The sequence below is a fragment of the Myotis yumanensis genome, unplaced genomic scaffold (assembly GCF_028538775.1).
Source record: "Myotis yumanensis isolate MYYU_CA2020_CCGP unplaced genomic scaffold, mMyoYum1.0.hap1 SCAF_5, whole genome shotgun sequence".
Lineage (NCBI taxonomy): Eukaryota > Metazoa > Chordata > Mammalia > Chiroptera > Vespertilionidae > Myotis > Myotis yumanensis.
In genome coordinates this window covers 98,385,285-98,404,491 of record NW_027223756.1, presented here as the reverse complement: position 1 = coordinate 98,404,491, position 19,207 = coordinate 98,385,285, and the positions used below count along the sequence as shown (strand labels likewise).

At 52.5% G+C, this 19,207-nt stretch overlaps 2 protein-coding genes across 5 annotated transcripts in view; both read right to left on the bottom strand.

The window, feature by feature from the left end:
• Positions 1 to 626: 626 nt before the first annotated feature.
• Positions 627 to 4,562, bottom strand: ZNF414 (zinc finger protein 414). Of its 4 annotated transcripts, XM_070416658.1 has the most exons (7): positions 4,456 to 4,562; positions 3,498 to 3,807; positions 3,118 to 3,225; positions 2,915 to 3,020; positions 2,102 to 2,445; positions 1,971 to 2,021; positions 629 to 1,561 (listed from the first exon to the last, which is right to left on the bottom strand). In XM_070416658.1, the coding sequence occupies exons 1-7, from the start codon at positions 4,456 to 4,458 to the stop codon at positions 1,356 to 1,358; spliced, it is 1,128 nt and encodes a 375-aa protein (XP_070272759.1). In that variant the 5' UTR covers positions 4,459 to 4,562; the 3' UTR covers positions 629 to 1,355. The 4 variants fall into 4 exon arrangements, with proteins under 4 accessions (XP_070272758.1, XP_070272761.1, XP_070272759.1 ...); XM_070416657.1 differs by having other exon boundaries at positions 627 to 1,561; positions 2,915 to 3,225; XM_070416660.1 differs by having other exon boundaries at positions 627 to 1,498; positions 2,915 to 3,225.
• A 3,294-nt stretch (positions 4,563 to 7,856) lies between these two features.
• Positions 7,857 to 19,207, bottom strand: part of MYO1F (myosin IF) — a 35,526-nt gene continuing 24,175 nt past the window's right edge. Inside the window, exons 19-28 of the mRNA XM_070416641.1 lie at positions 19,054 to 19,198; positions 13,346 to 13,460; positions 13,082 to 13,251; positions 12,331 to 12,476; positions 11,810 to 11,956; positions 11,482 to 11,630; positions 11,059 to 11,142; positions 10,268 to 10,463; positions 10,015 to 10,184; positions 7,857 to 9,346 (exon numbers count right to left, since the gene is read on the bottom strand). Coding sequence (XP_070272742.1) covers positions 9,270 to 9,346; positions 10,015 to 10,184; positions 10,268 to 10,463; positions 11,059 to 11,142; positions 11,482 to 11,630; positions 11,810 to 11,956; positions 12,331 to 12,476; positions 13,082 to 13,251; positions 13,346 to 13,460; positions 19,054 to 19,198 — 1,399 coding nt within the window. The 3' untranslated portion in view covers positions 7,857 to 9,269. The remainder of the gene's footprint in view (positions 9,347 to 10,014; positions 10,185 to 10,267; positions 10,464 to 11,058; positions 11,143 to 11,481; positions 11,631 to 11,809; positions 11,957 to 12,330; positions 12,477 to 13,081; positions 13,252 to 13,345; positions 13,461 to 19,053; positions 19,199 to 19,207) is intronic.

The window sequence follows — 19,207 nt, the reverse complement described above, 5'->3', positions numbered from 1 at the left end:
GCAGGAAAGCTGATGGCCACACAGTCATGGCTATAAGGCTTCTAGCTGAGAAGGGGGAGCTCAGAGGGCCCTGGAGCCGTTTCCCTGATGGCCCATCTAACTCCACAGCTGGTGCTGAGTAACAACCATCTCAGCAGGGTCTGCAGGGGTTCACTCGTGTGCTTGCTCACAGGAAGTCTGTATTCAAGGAGGAGAAGGGAGAAGATGATTTGTGTGGCCCGGGGAGGGAATGGGAAGGTTCAAGATGGGGGCCTGGTGAGCTACTAGAACAGGATCTTCATCTAGAGAACTATAGGGAGACACTGAAGGGTATAGGAAGGGGAGGGACACAATCAGAAGAGACCCATTTTCAGGGGTGTTCAGACTGGGGGGGAAGGGCAGGAGGAATTGCTTCTGGTGCCCAGGAAGGGTAGAGGGCAGAGGCCTGGGCTAGGAGTACCATGGGGCTGGAAGGTAGTAGAACCCACCAGAGTGGTGGCTGCCAATAACACCTGGGACTTCCATACCAGGAAGCTTGGCCCACAGATCTCAGTGACAGCAGGGCTGAGACAGCAGTGTGGCACCAAAATTCCAACCCTGGCCCAGGCCTGACTTCCCATGAAGGAAGGGAAGACAGGACCAGGATGGGGAGGGATAAGGAGGGAAGGGAACCCAGGCTCTCCAGGGCTGACCTTGACCCACTGTTTTCCTTAGGGCTGGGGCAGGGGAAAAATCCAGGACAAAGAAGAGGCCTGAGTCCTAGCCTGCAACAGAATGCCCAGCTCTGGGGCTCTATCCTGTCACCTCCCTGTGAGTTATCATTGGCCTAAGGACCTAGAGGGCTCTACCTGGGCCAACTCAGCACTTTCTCAGGACCAGCCTCCCTGCCTGTCCTCCCCACTGACTCCCAAGACAGTCAATCAATCAATCAATCAATCAATAATCTGTAAATTTCCATCCCATCTGGTTTCTGGAAGTGATTGGACAGCAGGCAGTGGCAGTACTGAGCAGGAGGCTGGTCCGTGTTGAGGTAACAGGGAAGGTGGGATATAAGTGGGTCGTGGGTAAGAGGAGGCCTGCCCTTCTCAAGATGGGGGGTGGGGGGCGGGGTGGTGCCCAAGACTGCTAGACAGGCTGCTGAGGGACCCAGACAGCATAGGCCAGTTCATCGCGCCTTTTATTATTTCCTCTCCCAATCCATTTCAGGCCCCACTAAAATTACAAAACTACCCCCATCTCATGACCCACTCTATGCGGCATTCAGAGCAGCAAGAAAACTGTACACTTCCCCTTTGATAGCAGCAGCAGCAGCAGCGAGCAACACCTTGGGTGCAAGCAGGGCCAGGTCTGGGTGGGGCAGAGGAGGTGGCTGAGCCTCAGCCCCGCCCCTCGCCTCTGGGGCCTCCATCCTCCCCACCCTGGTGCTCCAGGACCTTACCCACCGGGCAATCGGGGTGTGGCTGCCCGGGGGCAATGGAGCGGTGGTCCTCCAGGTGAAGGGTCATGGCGGGCCGCGAGGCTGTGGAGAAGGTGCACTGCATGCACGAGTAGCGACCACGCGTGTGCTCCCACAAAATGTGCCCTGCGGGCAGGCGGGACCCTGTCAGTCCCGGCCCCAGCCCAGAGGTCTGGTCCATCACCAAGGACGGTGGTCACGGGCGAGGGCGCTTCGGACATTTATCCATTCCCATCAGCTCGCGAGTACTGAGGGGCTGTCCTGCCTGATCCACCTTCCCTGGGTGTGTGCCCCCCTGAAACTGGGGGCACTGAACTTGACTTCTCTGTGTCCCCCATTCCCATCCCCGGAAGCCCCGCAGAGCGCGAGCTTTACATGGTAACGCCGGTGCAGAGGAAGGCGCGTGGGCCAGTAATTTTTAAGGCAAAATCCTGTATTTCAGGGCTGGCACTGCTGCCTCCTAGCAGCTCCTGGGCCTGGCAGGACGCAGGACAGAAACCCCCTCCATCCCGCCCTGGTGGTCACCTGCACGCACCTGAGGGCGCGTCCGAGCCGCCCTGGGATCTTCGAGGACTGCCACCGGCACCTGCGGTAAAATAGGCGGGTCAAGGTCAGAAATCGGAGCAAACTCAGCCCACCCTCTGCCGGCCCTGCCACGGCACTCACCTTGGCTCTTTTTCCAGACCGCGGCGCTGGAGGCCGGCAGCCCAGGAGCGGCAGCCATGAAGGGGCGCAGGCGCGTGGGGTTTAGGCCAAAGGACGCAGGGTTCAAGTAGGGCAGAAAGGGCCCGCTGGGGGCAGGGGCGGGGGCCGTGTAGGGCTCCGGCAGCGGGTGCTGCCAGCCCGTCGCCGACGCAGAGTCAGATTCCGTGGGGCGCTCGAGCGCAGAGGGCTCCTTGTCGAGGGCAGGGGCTGGCGGTGGGGCTGGGCTCTGCGCATGCTCAGCGCAAACATGCAGATGCTTGAAGAGCGAGCGGTGCGTGCGGAAGCGCAAGAGGCAGTTCTCACACCTGGGGACGAACACAGGCCTGGGCTGGGTCTCCCGGGCACCAAGAAGGGGGACCAGACCCAAGTCACAGATGACCCAACTGCGGGGTAGGAACTGGACCTCAGTGCCCCCTACGCTGACCGCGACCCTTCTGGACCCCTCCAGGTCAGAGCCCTGGGAAAAGGAAGAGGTCTCAGCCTAGACTTAGGTGGTCAGCTTTCCTTTTAGAAGCTTAAGGAGAGACTGGGAGGAACCACACCCACATGAGCCCCACCCCTCCGGGTCCTGGGACCTTCTCCAGGTCCCAGTCTCTCTGGGACAGGTCTTGCCCGAGGCCATACCGATTTTCAGACCCCAGTCCCTCCCCCATCAGCCCCCTGACTGGGAAGTAGAAGGCTTGAACCCCAGGTATTGGCTGTCACACCAGGAGCAGGAGCTGCCTAGGGCCTAGTCACCAAGGACCAGAGGAGGCTGGGTGGTCAGGGTCTCACTTGAAGTAGCGATTGGGTTTGTAGTGCAGCTTGCCGTGTGCCACCAGCTCCTGCATGCTGGGGAAGGTCTCGGTGCAGTTCAGGGCGGAGCAGCGGAAGAGCTTGCCTGGCAAGGCAGGGGCGGAGGACAGAGGAGTGGAGTGGGGTGGCCACGGGTCAGCCTGGGAACTCTGCCTGCCTCCCACCACCGACTCTGACCCTACCTTCCAGGGACTGTGTGGGTGGGCAGTGGGTACGCAGATGCTGTGCCAAGTCACGAACGCTTGGGAAACTGAGGCAGCAGCCAAGGCTGGAGCAGGGTATCTGCTTTCCTGTAGGATGTACACAGCAGGGTCACCCATCCCTCCCCTCCCCCATGCTGTCCGGGGCTCTGCCCAGACAGTTACCCTATGGTCTCCTACTGGGTCTTTACCATCTACCGCTTCCGCTGGACTGAGCTGCCAGAGGGCAGGGCTGAGTGGACCTGGCTCCTCACAGCAGCCACAGCCTGGCACACACTCAGTGATATCACCAAGTATGGAAATGCTCTGTTTTCCTTCGTTCCAGGGCCTGTGCCCCCACAGAAGGCCCTATCACAGGTCACCTGGCGGTGGGCGTCGCCTGGGAGGCCGCAGGTCCTCACTGGTCCCAGAGACTGCGCTGGTGGGGCCAAGGCTAGATCCAGGGCCAGGCTGGCCCGCGCCTGGGGCTGAGGAGGCGCCCTGCTGGGCCCCTCCAGACCCTCCGCGATCCCACAATGGGGGTGTGGCTGTCTGGTCAGGCCCTGACGCCTCCCCCATGGAGAAGGAGGGGGCTGCAGCGGCCACGCCTGGGGACACTTCCTTCTGGGTCTCACTGGAGCCGGGCTCTGCATTGATCAGCATGTCCGGGCTGGGCACGGAGGGTTCCTCCTCCTGGTGGAAAAAAGAGGCGGGGAGACCCCTCTGGGCCCAGGGTCTGCTGGGGCCAGCCAGGGGACCTTCCCTCCCCACAAAGACCGCGGTGCATTCCTGAAGCAGCGAATGCTCCGGAAACAAGAGCCAGTCAGCCCCATCCTAAGGAGTTACCAACCAGGGAGGCAGGCAGCTAGGCGGGAAGTGTTCCTAAAGCAGAAGTGGACAGCTGTCAGGAAGTGCTCATAGAAAAGAGCATCCCCTCTGCCCCAGCTTAGGAAGATGGGAGGCCCCCCACGTGGCCTGGAGGGAGTAGGCGGGACAAAGGCTATGAAGGCGAGGCTCTGAACAGAGTGGAGTTAGGAAGATGCTGGTGAGGCCGGAAGTGGCCACGTGGATTGTTTGAGGACGGACCGGAGCTGTGCAGGTGAACTTGGAAGTGTTGGGGGCCGGTGGCATGAAGACCGGGGGCGGAGCCCGAGCTCAGTGGGGGTGGCCCAGTCGAAACCAGGCCCGGAAGTCGGGGGTGGGGTGGTAGCCAAATGACTAGTGACGGGGCGAGTGTCCGGATGTGGGGGCGGGGTTGGCCGGAGGGTGTGTGCGTGACAGGACCGCTCCCCTCCAGTCCCCGCTGGCTCGCCGCACCCGTGTCCCCGGCGCCGCGCTCACCATCCTTGGCCCGGCTAGGCCTTTTGTCCCCGCAGCTCCTGCGGCTCCGGCTGAGGCTGCGGCGACTTCCTGGGCGGCCGAGAGCTCGCGCTCACTTCGACGCCATTATCCGCCTCCCAGCTCTCGCGAGAGCACGGGCGGGACCTGCGCAGGGCGCTCCGTGAGGGGGCGGGGCCTGCGGTCCGGGGACTCCTGAACCACAGAACACCCCCCGCAGCGGGTTTGCAAACTGAGGGCAATCTGAACAGCCAGTGCGCTGAGATCCAGGATTAAAATCTTCCCTGGCCTGTGTACTCGTCTGTAAAATGGGTATCTTCAGCCCATTCCGGAAAGGCGATAAACAACGCTCCTTTTTTTTTTTTTTTTTTTTACAGAGAGGAAGGGAGAGGGATAAAGAGAAACATCGATGAGAGAGAAACATCCATCAGCTGCCTCCTGCACATCCCCTAGTGCTTGCAACCAAGGTACATGCCCTTGACCGGAATCGAACCTGGGACCTTTCAGTCCACAGGCTGACGCTCTATCCACTGAGCCAAACCGGTTACGACAACGCTCCTGTTTGAAGAGGTTGTGTTGACTGGCACCCTCTTTGAAGGAAGTTGGCAATGGTCGTCAACATTTTTTTAAAAATATATTTTATTGATTTTTTACAGAGAGGAAGGAAGAGAGATAGAGAGTCAGAAACATCGATGAGAGAGAAACATCGATCAGCTGCCTCCTGCACACCCACCACTGGGGATGTGCCCGCAACCCAGGTACATGCCCTTGACCGGAATTGAACCTGGGACCTTTCAGTCCGCAGGCCGACGCTCTATCCACTGAGCCAAACCGGTTTTGGCATGTCGTCAACATTTTTAAAAAAACTTTATTTATTGCCCTGGCCAGTGTTGCTCAGTTGGTTGAGCGTTGTCCCGTGCACAGAAAGGTCACTGGTTTGATTCCGGGTCAGGGCACAAGCCCAGGTTGTAGGATTGATCCCCCGTGGCAGTGCCTACAGGAGCCAAACAATGTTTCTCTCGCATCAATATTTCTCTCTCCCCCTCTCCTTTCCTCTCTATCAAATCAATAAAAACATTTTTTTAAATTGTATTGATTGACTTTAGAGGAAGGGAGAGAGAGACATCCACCCGTTGTTCCACCAATCCATGATTCATTGGTTGACCCTTGAATGTGCCCCTAGGATGGAACCCTCAACCTGGAAGTATAGGTTCCATACTCCAACCAACTGAGCTACCTGGCCAGGGCAGTAGTAAAAATTTTCAATGCATTTAGTTTTGAAGTTGGAGTGGGTCCGTTGGGATAGCTAAGGGTGGGAAGCAAGCTAACTGCCAGGAGGATGGCCCTGAGTGTACCAGCATAGAATGAGTCACCTGTCCAACCTACTGTGTGCTAGGTTCTGGGGACTCAGAAATGAACAGTGCCGGCAAACATCCCTGACCTCAGAAGCCACTCACATTTTTAAATGGGAAAACAGACAACAACAAATGCAGAAAATGATCTTAGGTTATATTAAGTGCTACCAAAAACAAACAAACAGAAGGATGTGGCCGTGATGGGTCAGGGAAGCCTTTCTGTGAGGCGACTTCTGAGCTGTTGCCTGATAGGAAGGAGTGAGCCAGTGGAAAGTCATGGGGCCAGAGCACTCTGGAAAAAGTGGGTAGGTATAAATGTCCTGAGATGGGGAGGGACAGACTTGTCTTTTTCAGGGAACAGCGACATCAGTGCGCTCCAGCAGAATGGAGGCGGGATGTGGAAGACAGAAAGTGAACTTGGTGCAGGGAGGGTCATGCAGGGCTTTGTGGTTTCTATTCTAGACACTGATGAATTTTCAGCAGGGAGAGGTACACCATCTAATCCCTGCCTGTCCTTTGGAAGTTGAGCTATTGGGGGACAGTGAAGTGTTTTTGATATCAGAGCTCTTTAATACATTATTTAACCATTCGTGAGGTGTCTGAGTTCAAGGCAAGTGTAGACTGTGTGCAATGTAATCCCATCTGTGTACATAAGATGTACCTGTATGCTTTTTTTTTTCATCCTCACACGAGGCCATGTTCACTGATTTTTTTAGAGAGAGGGGAAGGGAGAGAGAGAGAAACATTGATTGGTTGCCTCCCGCACATACCCCAATGATGGGGCCGAGGATTGAACCCAAAACCTAAGTACAGTGGGGCCTTGACTTACGAGTGTCCCAACTAACGAGTTTTTTGAGATACCAGCTGTCTCTCCGCCGATTTTTTGCATTGAGTTGATAGAGTAATTTGAGTTAACGAGCTCCTTAACGAACTCGGTCTCGGAACGAATTAAACTCGTAAGTCAAGGCCCCACTGTATGTGCCTGGACTGGGAATTGAACCCAAGACTTTTCAGTGTAGTGGACGACTCTCCAATCAACTGACCCACACCAGCACCTGTGTGCTTTTATATACAGAGAATACCTTTAGAAGGAGACATTAAAAATTGGGGAGGGGAACGGGGATTTCTGAGGGAGAGACAGATTTTTCACACCTTTGTGCAGTTTGAATTTAAAAACTTATCTTTTGATTATCTTTAATACAGTTAAAAACTTAAACAGGTCATTTTGATGCATGGTGGAGAGGTGTGTGTGAGCAGGGAAGATTGGTGCATATGGGGAAGGGTGGGGTGAGGCCTCAGAAAGGACAGGGATCTAAGGAAGGGAAAGGAGGGCCTGAACTTAACAAGTTTTATGTATAAAAAAAGAGTCAATAGGATGTGGGCTGTGTGGGTGAGGTCAAACTGACAGGTTTGCAGATACTGTAACCTAGATGTGAGAAGCTATTACAATACGTTAAATCCACTCCCTTTTCCATACTCAGCTCCACACCCAAACCTCATTCACTTATCCTATCCAGAAGACCCTACTTCCTACATATGTGGTGCCTGCCACGATGGTAGTGGGGCCACAGGGTGAGTGTGAGGGCAGAGAAGGGAAAGGAAGCCCTGATTTCTTCCACCAGGAAATGCCCAGCTGATCAAGTTGGTGGCTCATGTGGGTTGTCCTCCCCTCTGTCTGTCCTCACATGTAAGTCTTGCAGCAAGAGATGTACACATAGTGGTTGGGCAGAGTGAGAAAATCAGAGATGGAAGGAACCAGGGACATTCAAGGGACTGGCTGGAAGCTTTTGTATAACAATGGACTAATAAAAGGGCTTTTGAGCCCTAACCGGTTTGGCTCAGTGGACAGAGTGTTGGCCTGTGGACTGAAAGGTCCCAGGTTCGATTCCGGTCAAGGGCATGGAGGGGGTGTGCAGGAGGCAGCTGATCGATGTTTCTAACTCTCTATCCCCTTCCCTTCCTCTCTATAAAAAAAATCAGTAAAATATGTTTTAAAAGAAAAAAAGGGCTTTTGAGACCCAGTTGCAACCTTGGGATCCCCCCCCCCCTCCGCCCCCCAGCTACACTCAGCTTCCCCAGGTAGGTGCAGATCCTGCAAAAGGCTCAACTGGCCAGTCATCCCCTGTCCCTTCTCTGGCTAAGTCCTGACCCCACCAGTCTCCCAGACTGGCTGCTCTTTGAGGGGCTGAGCACAGAAAAGGTGTCCATCTAGAAAGCCAGGCTCCTTAGGCTGAGACCATGGCAGAACTCCCAGCTGGTTCCAGCTGTGCCTGTAAGGTCTCAACGGCTCAGATTTCAGCATGGGTTTGCAGACAGCTGGGGAGACCAGTTGCCAGATGACCCCTTCACCTGTGACCATAAGTGCATTAAGTCAGGACCCTGGAATGTCAGAACCTTCCAGACCACGGGTAAATGAGGGCTAAGAAGGCACAAACATGGGGTGGGGGGTGGGGACCAGGGGTGGCCCAGGGTGGACTGTGGAGCCTCTTTCCTTCCTCAGGGTCCAGTCTAGTCCTAGATGGGTTTGGGGACTGCAGATTCAGATCTGACAGAACCAACCAGACCATTTTTTGAAGGAAAGCTGGGATACAACTTCTGGCAGCTGGCAAGTAGACAAGCTCAAACTTTTTAAGGTTTGGTTCTGTGGAATCTTGGGCAGGTGACTCAACCTCTGAGCCTTCATGTTTCCACCTGTAAAATGGTGCATTGCTGCTCCTATGTCACAGGTTTCTTTTCTTTTTTTAAAAATATATTTTATTGATTTTTTACAGAGAGGAAGGGAGAGGGATAGAGAGTTAGAAACATCGATGAGAGAGAAACATAGATCAGCTGCCTCCTGCACACCCTACTGGGTATGTGCCCGCAACCAAGGTACATGCCCTTGATTGGAATCGAACCTGGGACCCTATCCACTGAGCCAAACCGGTTAGGGCATATGTCACAGGTTTCTAAGAAGTTTGGCGCTCAGTCTGTTCATACTTCTATCCGGCAAACATTTATTGCCTCAGTGGAGAAGGAGGGAGGTCACACTTGTGAAGGCCTCTCCACTTTTCCCCATGCTTTGCTGCTAGCACATTGTATGCGGGAAACATATTTATACGTTTTACTTATACATTTTATGTTGACTGGTAGTAGAGCGCGGGGCCCACGCCACCTGTTAGCGCTCGATAAAAACTACCCGCAAACAATATGCTAGGATACAACTCATTTCATACTCACAAGGCAGCTGGGAGGTAGGCTCTGCTGTTAGCCCTATGTGACACACTAGGAAACGGGTGTGACACGGGAGGCCAGGGCCCAGAGGTGGCTGCAGTGATGACCCTCAGACCCACCCAGAGCCTGGGCTGGGCTGGAGGCCACAGGACTGGACCTTCTGGCTAATGCAGCTAAGAGAAAGGAGACCTCCTGCCAGCAGGGCCTGGCTCCCTGGCAGGCAGAAGGACAGAGTCCTGGGCCTCCCACTCAGATCTTCTCCACATAGTTTCCAGGGAAGAGGCCCTCCTGGCCATGCAGCCGGCCTTTCCACCAGCCTGAGGAATCTGTGGGATAGAAGAAAGTATGAGGCACCACCCACCCCACCCCAGAGGAAACCTTTATGCTGGCTCAGTCTATCTTACTCATTTCCACTGGCCTGGCATAAGGCAGAGGCTGAAAAGTGAGTGATGGAAGGAAGGAAGGGAGGGACACATACATGATTTTTCCTTGTCACTGGCTCACATTTCATCATTTTCTAGAACATTCACTTGTACTCTTCCCACAGGCCCCTCCCCATAGTCTCTATGCTGGACCCAAGAATGACCTCAATGGGGCTTCCCCACCCACTTACAGAGGGTGCTGTTGAGTCCCAGGCTCCTCTGGGGGGCAGCCCAGGGGCTTACTAGTAAGTTAGGAGGTGGCCTGTCTGGATGGCCCATTTCCTACTCACAAGGGGTCTCTGAGGTTCTGCTAGCCCTATGTTTGATCCGTAACAAAAATGAGGCTGGGGTACTACATGTGATGCAGTGAGACCAAGCTCCCAGGTGGCTTAGGAGGTGATCTCCACCCAACGCCTCTAGCTTATGCAGCCACTGGCTCAGAGGAGGGTAACTCTAGCTGGGCCTGGGAGCTAGCCGGCCCCTCTGTTCTCCCATTGGACGATATGCAGTAATGGGGGTTGCCTGGCTGGGTCAGGTTCCCACCCCTCCCACCTCTGTCCCAGCACACATACCTTCCATGAGGATCTCAATAACCTCATTCACGTTGAAGCTCAGCTCATCCACGTCTTGGCCCACATACTGATACAGTGCCCGGCACCGCGGGCCATGTGTCCGTGGCTGGGGCTTGGGTCGGCCCACACCAGGCACCGGTCGCTGCCCAATGCTGCGCTTCCTCTGCATGCTGTGGGCACAGGGGTGTCCATCACAGCCCTAGATACTCCCCTGCCTACCTACCTCTCGGGGCTGCCCCCCCACCACACCTACCCGGCCACACCCTCGTCAGGCACATTGAGGAATTCTGTGTTGTGCTCGGAGGGGGGCCGTGCCCGGGGGCGCCTGCTGGCCCTCTGGCCTGAGGGTGGAGGGCCTCGGGGAGGCCGCTGAGAGCCTCCTCCAGATGTGATCTCCAGGGGCAGAGGGCCTCCTCTGGCAGAGGGGGGTACCCCGTTTCGGTCCAGACCTGTGGTGGGAACAAGGATGGAGGCATTTATTAGGATGCTCTAGGAGGATGTGGGGAGGATTTGTCTCCAAGTTCCCAGTCTGAGGGAGGAGGCAGCCACACTCAATCCGGTATGGTGACTGGGCCAGAGGGAGGGACCCAGGGGCCAGGTGGGACGAGAGAGGTTCTGCAGGGGTAAGACTCTGCCCCGCCCCCACCCTTGTAGGAGGGCTTTTTGGGGTGGGTCTTGGAAGATGAATAGGAACTCAAGTGTAGTGGGAATTTGGGAGACAGACAGAGCAAACAGCTCCAGCAAAGGCCTGGAGGTAAGAGCAAATTTGTTAAGTTGGTAAAAATAAGATGTAGCTTGTATGACAGGAGTGTAAGAGGAGAGGAGAGGTCAGTGGTTATAGTAGGTGTCAGATTCCGGAGGGCTTTGAGTACCAAACTAAGCTTAGCCTTTATTATGTGGGAGATGGGGCGCTATGGAGAGTTCTGGATAGAGAAGTAGAGTGTTATCACTCTGCTTGTTAGATAGCGCGAACAGGCAGTCTGGCTCAGGTTACGGAGCCCACAAGCAGCAGGGGAAGACCCTTAGTGGGGGGCACCTCCTCACCCCTGGGTCGCCCGGGCGCCGCCCGAGAAGGGCCCGGGGCCGATCTTCGTGGTCTTCCCTGAGCCGCTCCTTTCCGTGTGGGCTCTGGAAGGGAAGGGAAGGGAAGGGATGTGGGCGTTTGAGCGGCGGCCCCGCCCACAAGCCCAGTCTCTTCTGGCTCGGCCCCGAGCCCGCTCCAGAGCTCCGCACTGTGATTGGCCTCTCTTCTCCAGGACCCACCCATTCCAGGGCTCACAGGCTGCCTCTTTGGCCACGCCCCCTCCTCATCTCTCGCCCAATCATTGGTCTTCTCTAAGTCTTTCCCTCTCCTCCATGGCCCTCCCTCACCCTTGGCAGCCTCACTGGCTCCGCCCTTCCAGCCTTGATTGGTCCCTTGCTGGCCTCGCCATTTTGGCTACGACCCCCGATTCTGCGCAGACTCACTGGAGCTTTTGGGTAGCCCATCACCCACGCTGATGGTCAGGGCTCGGCCGCTAGCTTTGAGCGCCGCCACGTCGCCGGAGCCACGCGAGAAAGTGACGCTGCGGGTGCCGCCTCCGCCCCAGCCCTCCTTCTTCACCCGGAACTGTAGTCTGTGCGGAGAGGAGGAAGCTGTATGGGCGCCGCCTCCCGAGTAGGAGGACCTCCCCACCCCATCCTTGCCCGGCGGGGCACCGGTGGGTGGCGGAGCAGTTGAGCTGGTCCGCGGGCCGGGAGGGGGTGCTGGGCCCAGACTAGCGCCAGGATGCGGTGGTGATAGGGAGGGTCATACGTGTCGCTGAAGGTGAGGGGCAGGGGTCTCCGTGCTGTCTCCTCAAAGCGCTTGCACAGGAGGCTGACAAACTCCGTCTTGAAGATGCTTTCCAGGAAGCTGTCGGCCGCTTCTTCTTGGAGGATGAAGAAGTCGTCTTGCCGCGTGCTGGGGAGGGCAGGAGGAAAGGCCGGTGGTAGTGATGGGTGAGGGTGGTAGAAGGAGTGACTGTGAGATGCAGCCGGGGAGGGTCAGGTAAGAGGCAAGTGAGGAGTTAACAGGTGGGGGAAGCGGGAGAAGGGAGGGGCAGGAGAAGGTGGTAATAGAGAAGGGCCAGGTAAGGAGTCAGGGGAGGGGACAGGTGCAAGGGGCAAATAAGGATCATGGATGTGGGGGCTGGTGAAGGTGACGTGTGGGGCCAAGAGAGAGTTATATGTATAGCAGCAGGTAAAACGGTCAGGGTTACAGATGGGGCAGCAAGTATGAGGACAGCTGAGGGTGACAAGAGAGTGACTGTGGGGCAGGTGGACTCCTGGCCTCACCTGAGGGAAACTCCCCGCAGGGTCTGGATCTCCAGCTTCTTCTTCAGGACCTCACGCACCTGGCCCTTCTCCGGTCCCTTCTTCACCTTCTCCCGCCCAATCACGTACACACATCTGGGCGTCAGGATCAAGTCCCTCTTGATGGGCTGTGAGGGTGCAGTTACCATAGAGGCTGATGGCAGGGGCCTGGGGCATGGGATCAATTCCAGGCAGAGGGTGGTGCTGGTAGGTCGGGTGAAGGTGTCCCTTCATGTGAAGGTATATGAGTGGTTATATAATAAATAAGAGGTTAAGGAAGGCTATATTGGCTAGAAGGGGGTGTCTGAAAAGGTACAGGATAGGTAAAGGTATACTTGCTGGACACGTGTACCCAGGTCAGGTAAGAGTAGCTGTGCACAGGTGTCTAGGCTAGGTGAAGGTGTGTCTAATTGACAGGTCTATTTAGACTGAGTGAGTGTGTGATACCTAATGGATAGATGTTTCCAGGATAAGTGAGAATGGTCCTGCGGTCAGGGCTTCTGGGTAAGGTAAGTGTGTAATTGTGGACAGATGTATCTGGCCAGGTTGAAGACACATCTGATGGATAGGTGTGTTTGGGCTACATAAGGGCATATTTGATGGATAGATGTATCTATGTTAGTTGAGCATATACCTGTGGGCAGGTGTGCCCCAGCCAGGTGAGGGTGTACCTCTGACGGGGGTGCCAGGCTGGAACCAGGATTCTGGACATACCCACTTGCTAGTGCCTCACCTTGAAGCGGCGGTCGTACTTTGTGACCGAGTCAGCGAAGTCCACACGCTCCCTCTTGCCCAGGAACTGACGCAGCTCTGGCCGCTCCTCCAACCCCAGGTAGTCTCCAACAAAGTTCCGATTGATGCTATTTCGTCTCCGCTCCTTCTTGTTCAGCAGGATGTTGGAAGCTGTGGGAACACAGGGTGTGGGGGCAGAGGTTGTGGCTTGGCTCTTCCAGGTACATCTGTTTGCACCCTCTGCCTCCCACCTGCAGCCTCTTACCTTCCTCTCGCATCTCCTCATACTTCCGGATTGCCACATGGCTCCGCCAGGCCTTCTGGATAGTGCGGGCAAAGCCATCAAACTTGCGCTCTCGCATCTCTTCTAGAAGAAAGAGCTGGGCGGGATGGAGGGGTGGTGGGTCCTAGTGTCTCCCCAGGGCCACAGTCTCCAGTTTCTCTTGAGCCCACCCCACCCACATGCTCTTGCTCAGGGGCCCCTGCTATATCACACTATGGTCAAAATTTTCTTCCTCCACATGATGTGACCCAGGATCCCCTCCCAATATGTGGCACAAGCCCCTGCATTAAATTATAACTGGCTTGCCTGGTTGGGTTCAAATCCCAGCTCTGCCTATTACAGCTGTGTGGTTTTGCCAGAAATGGTATAACATCATGTTATCCCACACTACTAATTATGCTATGTTATGCCTTTCATGTGAGGTGCACCCCAACTTCAGAGATGTTAGGAATGTGAATCAATGTGCATTTTAGAAGAACAGTACTGTAAACATGGACATCTAATGGCAGGCGACTGTGGTTGTGCAGTGTATGACCTGCACAGCCATGCATGGTAATAGAGATCTTGTGCAGAAAGCAGACTTTCGGGTGTTTTTTTCAGTCCTCATCTGATGATATGTTTATTGATTTTTATTTATTTTTTAAAAATATATTTTATTGAAATTTTACAGAGAGGAAGGGAGAGGGATAGAGAGCTAGAAACATCGATGAGAGAAACATCAATCAGCTGCCTCCTGCACACCCCCCTTGGGGATGTGCCCGCAACCAAGGTACATGCCCTTGACTGAATCAAACCTGGGACCTTTCAGTCTGCAGGCCGACGCTCTATCCACTGAGCCAAACCGATTAAGGCTGTTTATTGATTTTTAGAGAGAGAAGAAGGGTCAGAGAAAGAGAAACATCGATTGGTTGCCTCCCTTATGCAACCCGGCCTCCAACCAACTGAACCACCTAGTCGGGGCCAGACTTTTGAGTTTTAAGGGTCTTGGTCCAGAGAGTGCTTAGAAAATAAACTATATTTGACCAAAGTATAGTGGAAATGTCATGAGAGATATCTTAAAAAAAAAAAATAACGGGTGAGCATATCAAGGAGAGGAACCCACTGGATATGAAGAGTTATAAATCTATAGTAATAATAACAGTGGGGTGCTGGTCAAGGACTAGAACTATCAATTGGAATAGGACAGATGGTTGGGAAACATCCTAATTCAAACATACATTTAGTGATAAAAGAAATAGCATTGACATCAGTGAAGATGGGAAATACTGAAGATGAAATTGGGCTTTATATAAAGAATTAACCCTTCACTCAGAACGATTTCTCAAATACACAAATACCCATCACTGCTCAAAGCCTGGCTATCCACTTTGCTGGCCAAGCTGGTTGATGTCTCCCAGAAACTCCAGGCTTTCCTGCAAGGACTAAAAGGATGATCCTACAGATACCTGGTCCAAATGCACTTTAAAAATATAACTTGGAGGATTTGTATAGCCGTGGGTGTTTATAACTATATAAGGTTTGGAGTCTTCTCACAAGGAAGAAAAACCAACATTGCAGTTTTGTGTGTGTATTCTTTTGTTCCTCTAATATTCTATGGTTGGTGGGTCTGTGTACAAAGTGTGTCTGAGTAATGCCTCGTGTCAGTTGTCTGGAGGGCAGGAAGGTGCATTAATTCTCTGGTTTGCTGAGGGGGACAGGAATGAATAATGGGAGACCAGCTTGTAGAACTGTGAGTGAGCCAGTCAAACAGGAACCCCCTTCCCTTTAGCTGTTTAGGAAGATGGGACAAGTGATTTCTGCCCAGTAAAGAGAATTTGTTTTCAATTTGGGAAATGAGCCTTCCTGTCTACAGAGTTCAAAATGTATCTCCTTTATGCTGCGGAGGGCAAGTATAGGTGTGCGAAGTGGGCTGGGACAGGATTCAAGTCGAAGCTTATCCTGGTGGGTTGGGTTGAATAGGGTCTTCCCCAAAATTCATGTCCACCCAGAACCTGAGAATGTGATCTCATCTGGAAAGAGGGTCTTTGCAGATGTAATCATGTTAAAATGAGATCACACTGGAGTAGGGTGGGCCCTAAATCCAATATGACTGGTGTCCTTATACAGAGAGGGGAGGCCACGTGATGACAGGTAGAGATGGCAGATGCATCTATAAACCTAGGAACGCCAAGGATCTCTGTCAGCCACCAAAAGTTAGGGAGAGGCAAGCAAGGATTCTTCCCTGGAATCTTGAGAGGAAGCGTGGCCCTGTGGCACCTTGATTTTGGATTTCTAGCCTCCAGAAATGTGAGAAAATAAGTTTCTTTTGGGTTAAGCCATCAAGTTTGTGGTGCTTGGTTACAGCAGCCACGGGAAACTAATATACCTGGGATGATGGAGAGTGAAGGCCAACAGGTGTATAACATGTCCAAGGATAATTTGTGTCCATGTTTACAAGAAACAATCCAATTCAGAATCATCTCACTTGAACACATTTGTGGTTGAGAGAAGCTCCAACTCCATTTGGTTCACTTAATTCCTTGATCAGCTTTTTTTTAAAAGTATATATTTTTTACTGGTATTGATTTCAGAGAGGAAGGGAGAAGGAGAGAGAGAGATAGAAACATCAATGATGAGAGAGAATCATTGATTGGCAGCCTCCTGCAGGCCCCCTACTGGAGGGAATCAAGCCCGCAGCCAGGGCATGTGCCCTTGACCTGAATCAAACCTGGGACCCTTTAGTCTGCAGGCCAATGCTCTATCCACTGAACCATACCAGCTAGGGCCACATACTGGGGATTGAGTCTGCAACCCAGGTAGGTGTCCTGACCCGGAGTCAAACTGACCTGGTTCATACGTTCATGCTCAACCACTGAGCCATGCCGGCTGGGCCCTTGATCATTTTTTAAAATATATATTTCATTGATTTTTTACAGAGAGGAAGGGAGAGAGAGTTAGAAACATCGATGAGAGAGAAACATCAATCAGCTGCCTCCTGCACACCCCCTACTGGGGATGTGCCTGCAACCAAGGTACTTGCCCTTGACCGGAATCGAACCTGGGACTCTTTAGTCCACAGGCCGACGCTCTATCCACTGAGCCAAACTAGTCAGGGCATGATCAATTTTTGATATAGCATAGTCAAACTGTTTTAATGCTCCCCTCCTCCCCCATTTTCATTTCACTAAAATTATTCTCATTAGGATAATTTTTATTTCCTGTGCAAATTACCAGTCTTTTTTTTTCATTATAAAAAATTCCCACCAAGCTTTTACCTTTGTAAATTTTATCACTCAAATTGCAGTCTCTGCTGTAACCTGTTTGGCTCAGTGGATAGAGTGTCGGCCTGCGGACTGAAAGGTCCCAGGTTCGATTCCGGTCAAGGGCATGTACCTTGGTTGCAGGCACATCCCCAGTGGGGGGTGTGCAGGAGGCAGCTGGTCGATGTTTCTCTCTCATCGATGTTTTTGACTTTCTATCCCTCTCCCTTCCTCTCTGTAAAAAATCAATAAAATATAAAAAAAAATTGCAGTCTCAAAATGTGCAGGCCGCAGTTTTCGTCAAAATTTGATTTTACCTTCTATAGTCTTAGTGCTAGCTTTATTTTGTCTATCTTTTGCAGTGTCTATATTATGTTTCTTTCAGAGTCAGATTTTACAATCTGCCAGTAACAGGCAAGATAGATTCTCTTTCTCTCCCACCCATCCTCCTATTTTTCTTCCTCTCTCTCCATTTTTTTCTTATCTGTTACAAATGGAATTGTTTCAGGTATATTTTTAGCCATGGACAATTTTGGTTTGTGATAAGTTTCTGTTAGTAACAATATTGACTATGAATGAGATTCCAGACTTTTTATTTTTTTGGAGCAAAGTGCATCCATAGGGAAAAGCTCTAGGAGGTAGATGTGGGCAAATTCAGAGACAAAATTTCCCAACCTCCCAAGACAGACTGTTTTCGTATCTGTGAAATCTCAGAGTGTCCACCCCTCTGTGTTGTTTGGATTGGTGAGAGAACAGTTACCTTTAATTACTGTAACTTCAAGGGAATCATTTCAACAGTCTCCTGGTTGTCTCCAGGTGCCAGCAGAGCAGGTGCCAGGGGGCACCTGGCTGGCCCTGCCCTGGCCCTATACCCAGCAAACCTTTCCTTGCTGTTCCAGCTTATCTCAGACTGGGAACCCAGGATTCGCCTGAGAATCTGGTGAACTAGTTAAGCTCATTGACATGGTCATCTCCCAGTTTGCTTTCCAACCTCACATAGAAACAGGGCTCAGGCAAGCCCTTCAGGGATTCCTTGCCCTGTTTTTTGTTGATTTTTTTTTAAAACTGCCCCCTGCCCTAACTAGTTTGTCTCGGTGTATAGAACGTTGGCCTGTGGACCAAAGGGTCCCAGGTTTGATTCTGGTCAAGGGCATGTACCTTTGGTTGCAGGCTCCTTCCCAGCCTGGGCCATAGTTGGGTTGTGTGCAGGAGGCAACCAAAACACATTGATGTTTCTCTGTCTTTCCCTCTCTCTTTTACTCTCCCTAAAAACCAATGGTAAAATATCCTCGGGTGAGGATTAAAAAAACAAAAACTTCCCTCTTGCCCTGACTGGCTCGCTCAATGGTTAGAGCACCAGCCCATGGATTGAAGGGTCACGAGTTCGATTTCTAGTCAAGGCCATGTACCTCAGTTGCAGGTTCCCCGCCCCAGTAGGAGTTCATGCCAGAGGTAACTTGTCTCTCACATCTCATCGATGTTTCTCTCCCCCCTCCCTCCCTCTCATTCTCTCCAGAAATCAATGGAAAAACTATCCTCAGATGAGGATTAAAAAAACTTACTCCAGCTTTATTGAGATATAATTGTCACGTAACACTCTGAAAGTTTAAAAGTGTACATGACTTGATTTGATACACTTCTGTATTGCAAAATGATGACCATATAGGTCAGCTAACACATCCATCACCTCCCATAGTTACCATTTCTTTTGTGTGGTGAGAACATTGAAGATCTCTCTTAGCAACTGTCAACTGTATAATACAGCATTGTTCACTCTTGTCACTGTTCTGTACATGACTCCCCAGGACATATTCCTCATCATTTCCCTGCACGCAGAGGCAGCATAAAGTGGATGGTGCTTTCAGCCTTTTGATAAAAGGCTAAGAGCTGATGTAGCTCACTGGAGGGATTGTTCCTATGTTGGAGAATGTGCAATGAGGTTTGTCTTTGATGTATCAGGACCCGAGGCTAGTTTTGGATAAGAAAAATGCCACTTTGACATGAATCTTAGGCTCAGGGACCTGATGTGTTCATGAATGAAGGAGTGAAGGAAGAAAAGGAGATGGAGGAAGGAAAAAAAAGAAAGAAGAAAGGAAACAAGAGACAAAAGGACATTCTGGATAAGCCATGCATCCTTATTCTTTCCAGGCACCCATGTGTTTCTCTACCTGCTTCCTGGCCACCAAGGACTATCCAGCTAATTTAGGTTTTTCTGATCACCTACTACATGCCAGGCACTTTGCATTGGATTTCCTGTTCTGTCTAATCCTCAGCCCAGTCCTGCATGGCAGCTTTTACTCTCCCCACTTTCCAAATGGAGAAACTGAGGCTTGGAAGGGCGAGGAAACATGTTCAAGATCACACCGTGGCCTGAAGAGCAGGACCTGAGCCTATGCAAGTGATCCAGGTGTCTTGTCTGTCTGTCTGTCTCTCTCACACACACACACTTACTGACTCAGGGTTCTTGACGAAGACCTTGGTGCTCCCCATCTGGTACTGGTCCTGTTCCATGTTGACTGCACGCAGCAGGTGCTGGACGCCCTGACGCTCGTCCCCGCGCCACTGTGGCCATGTCTGGGGGGTCAGAATGGCGTACCTGGTGGCA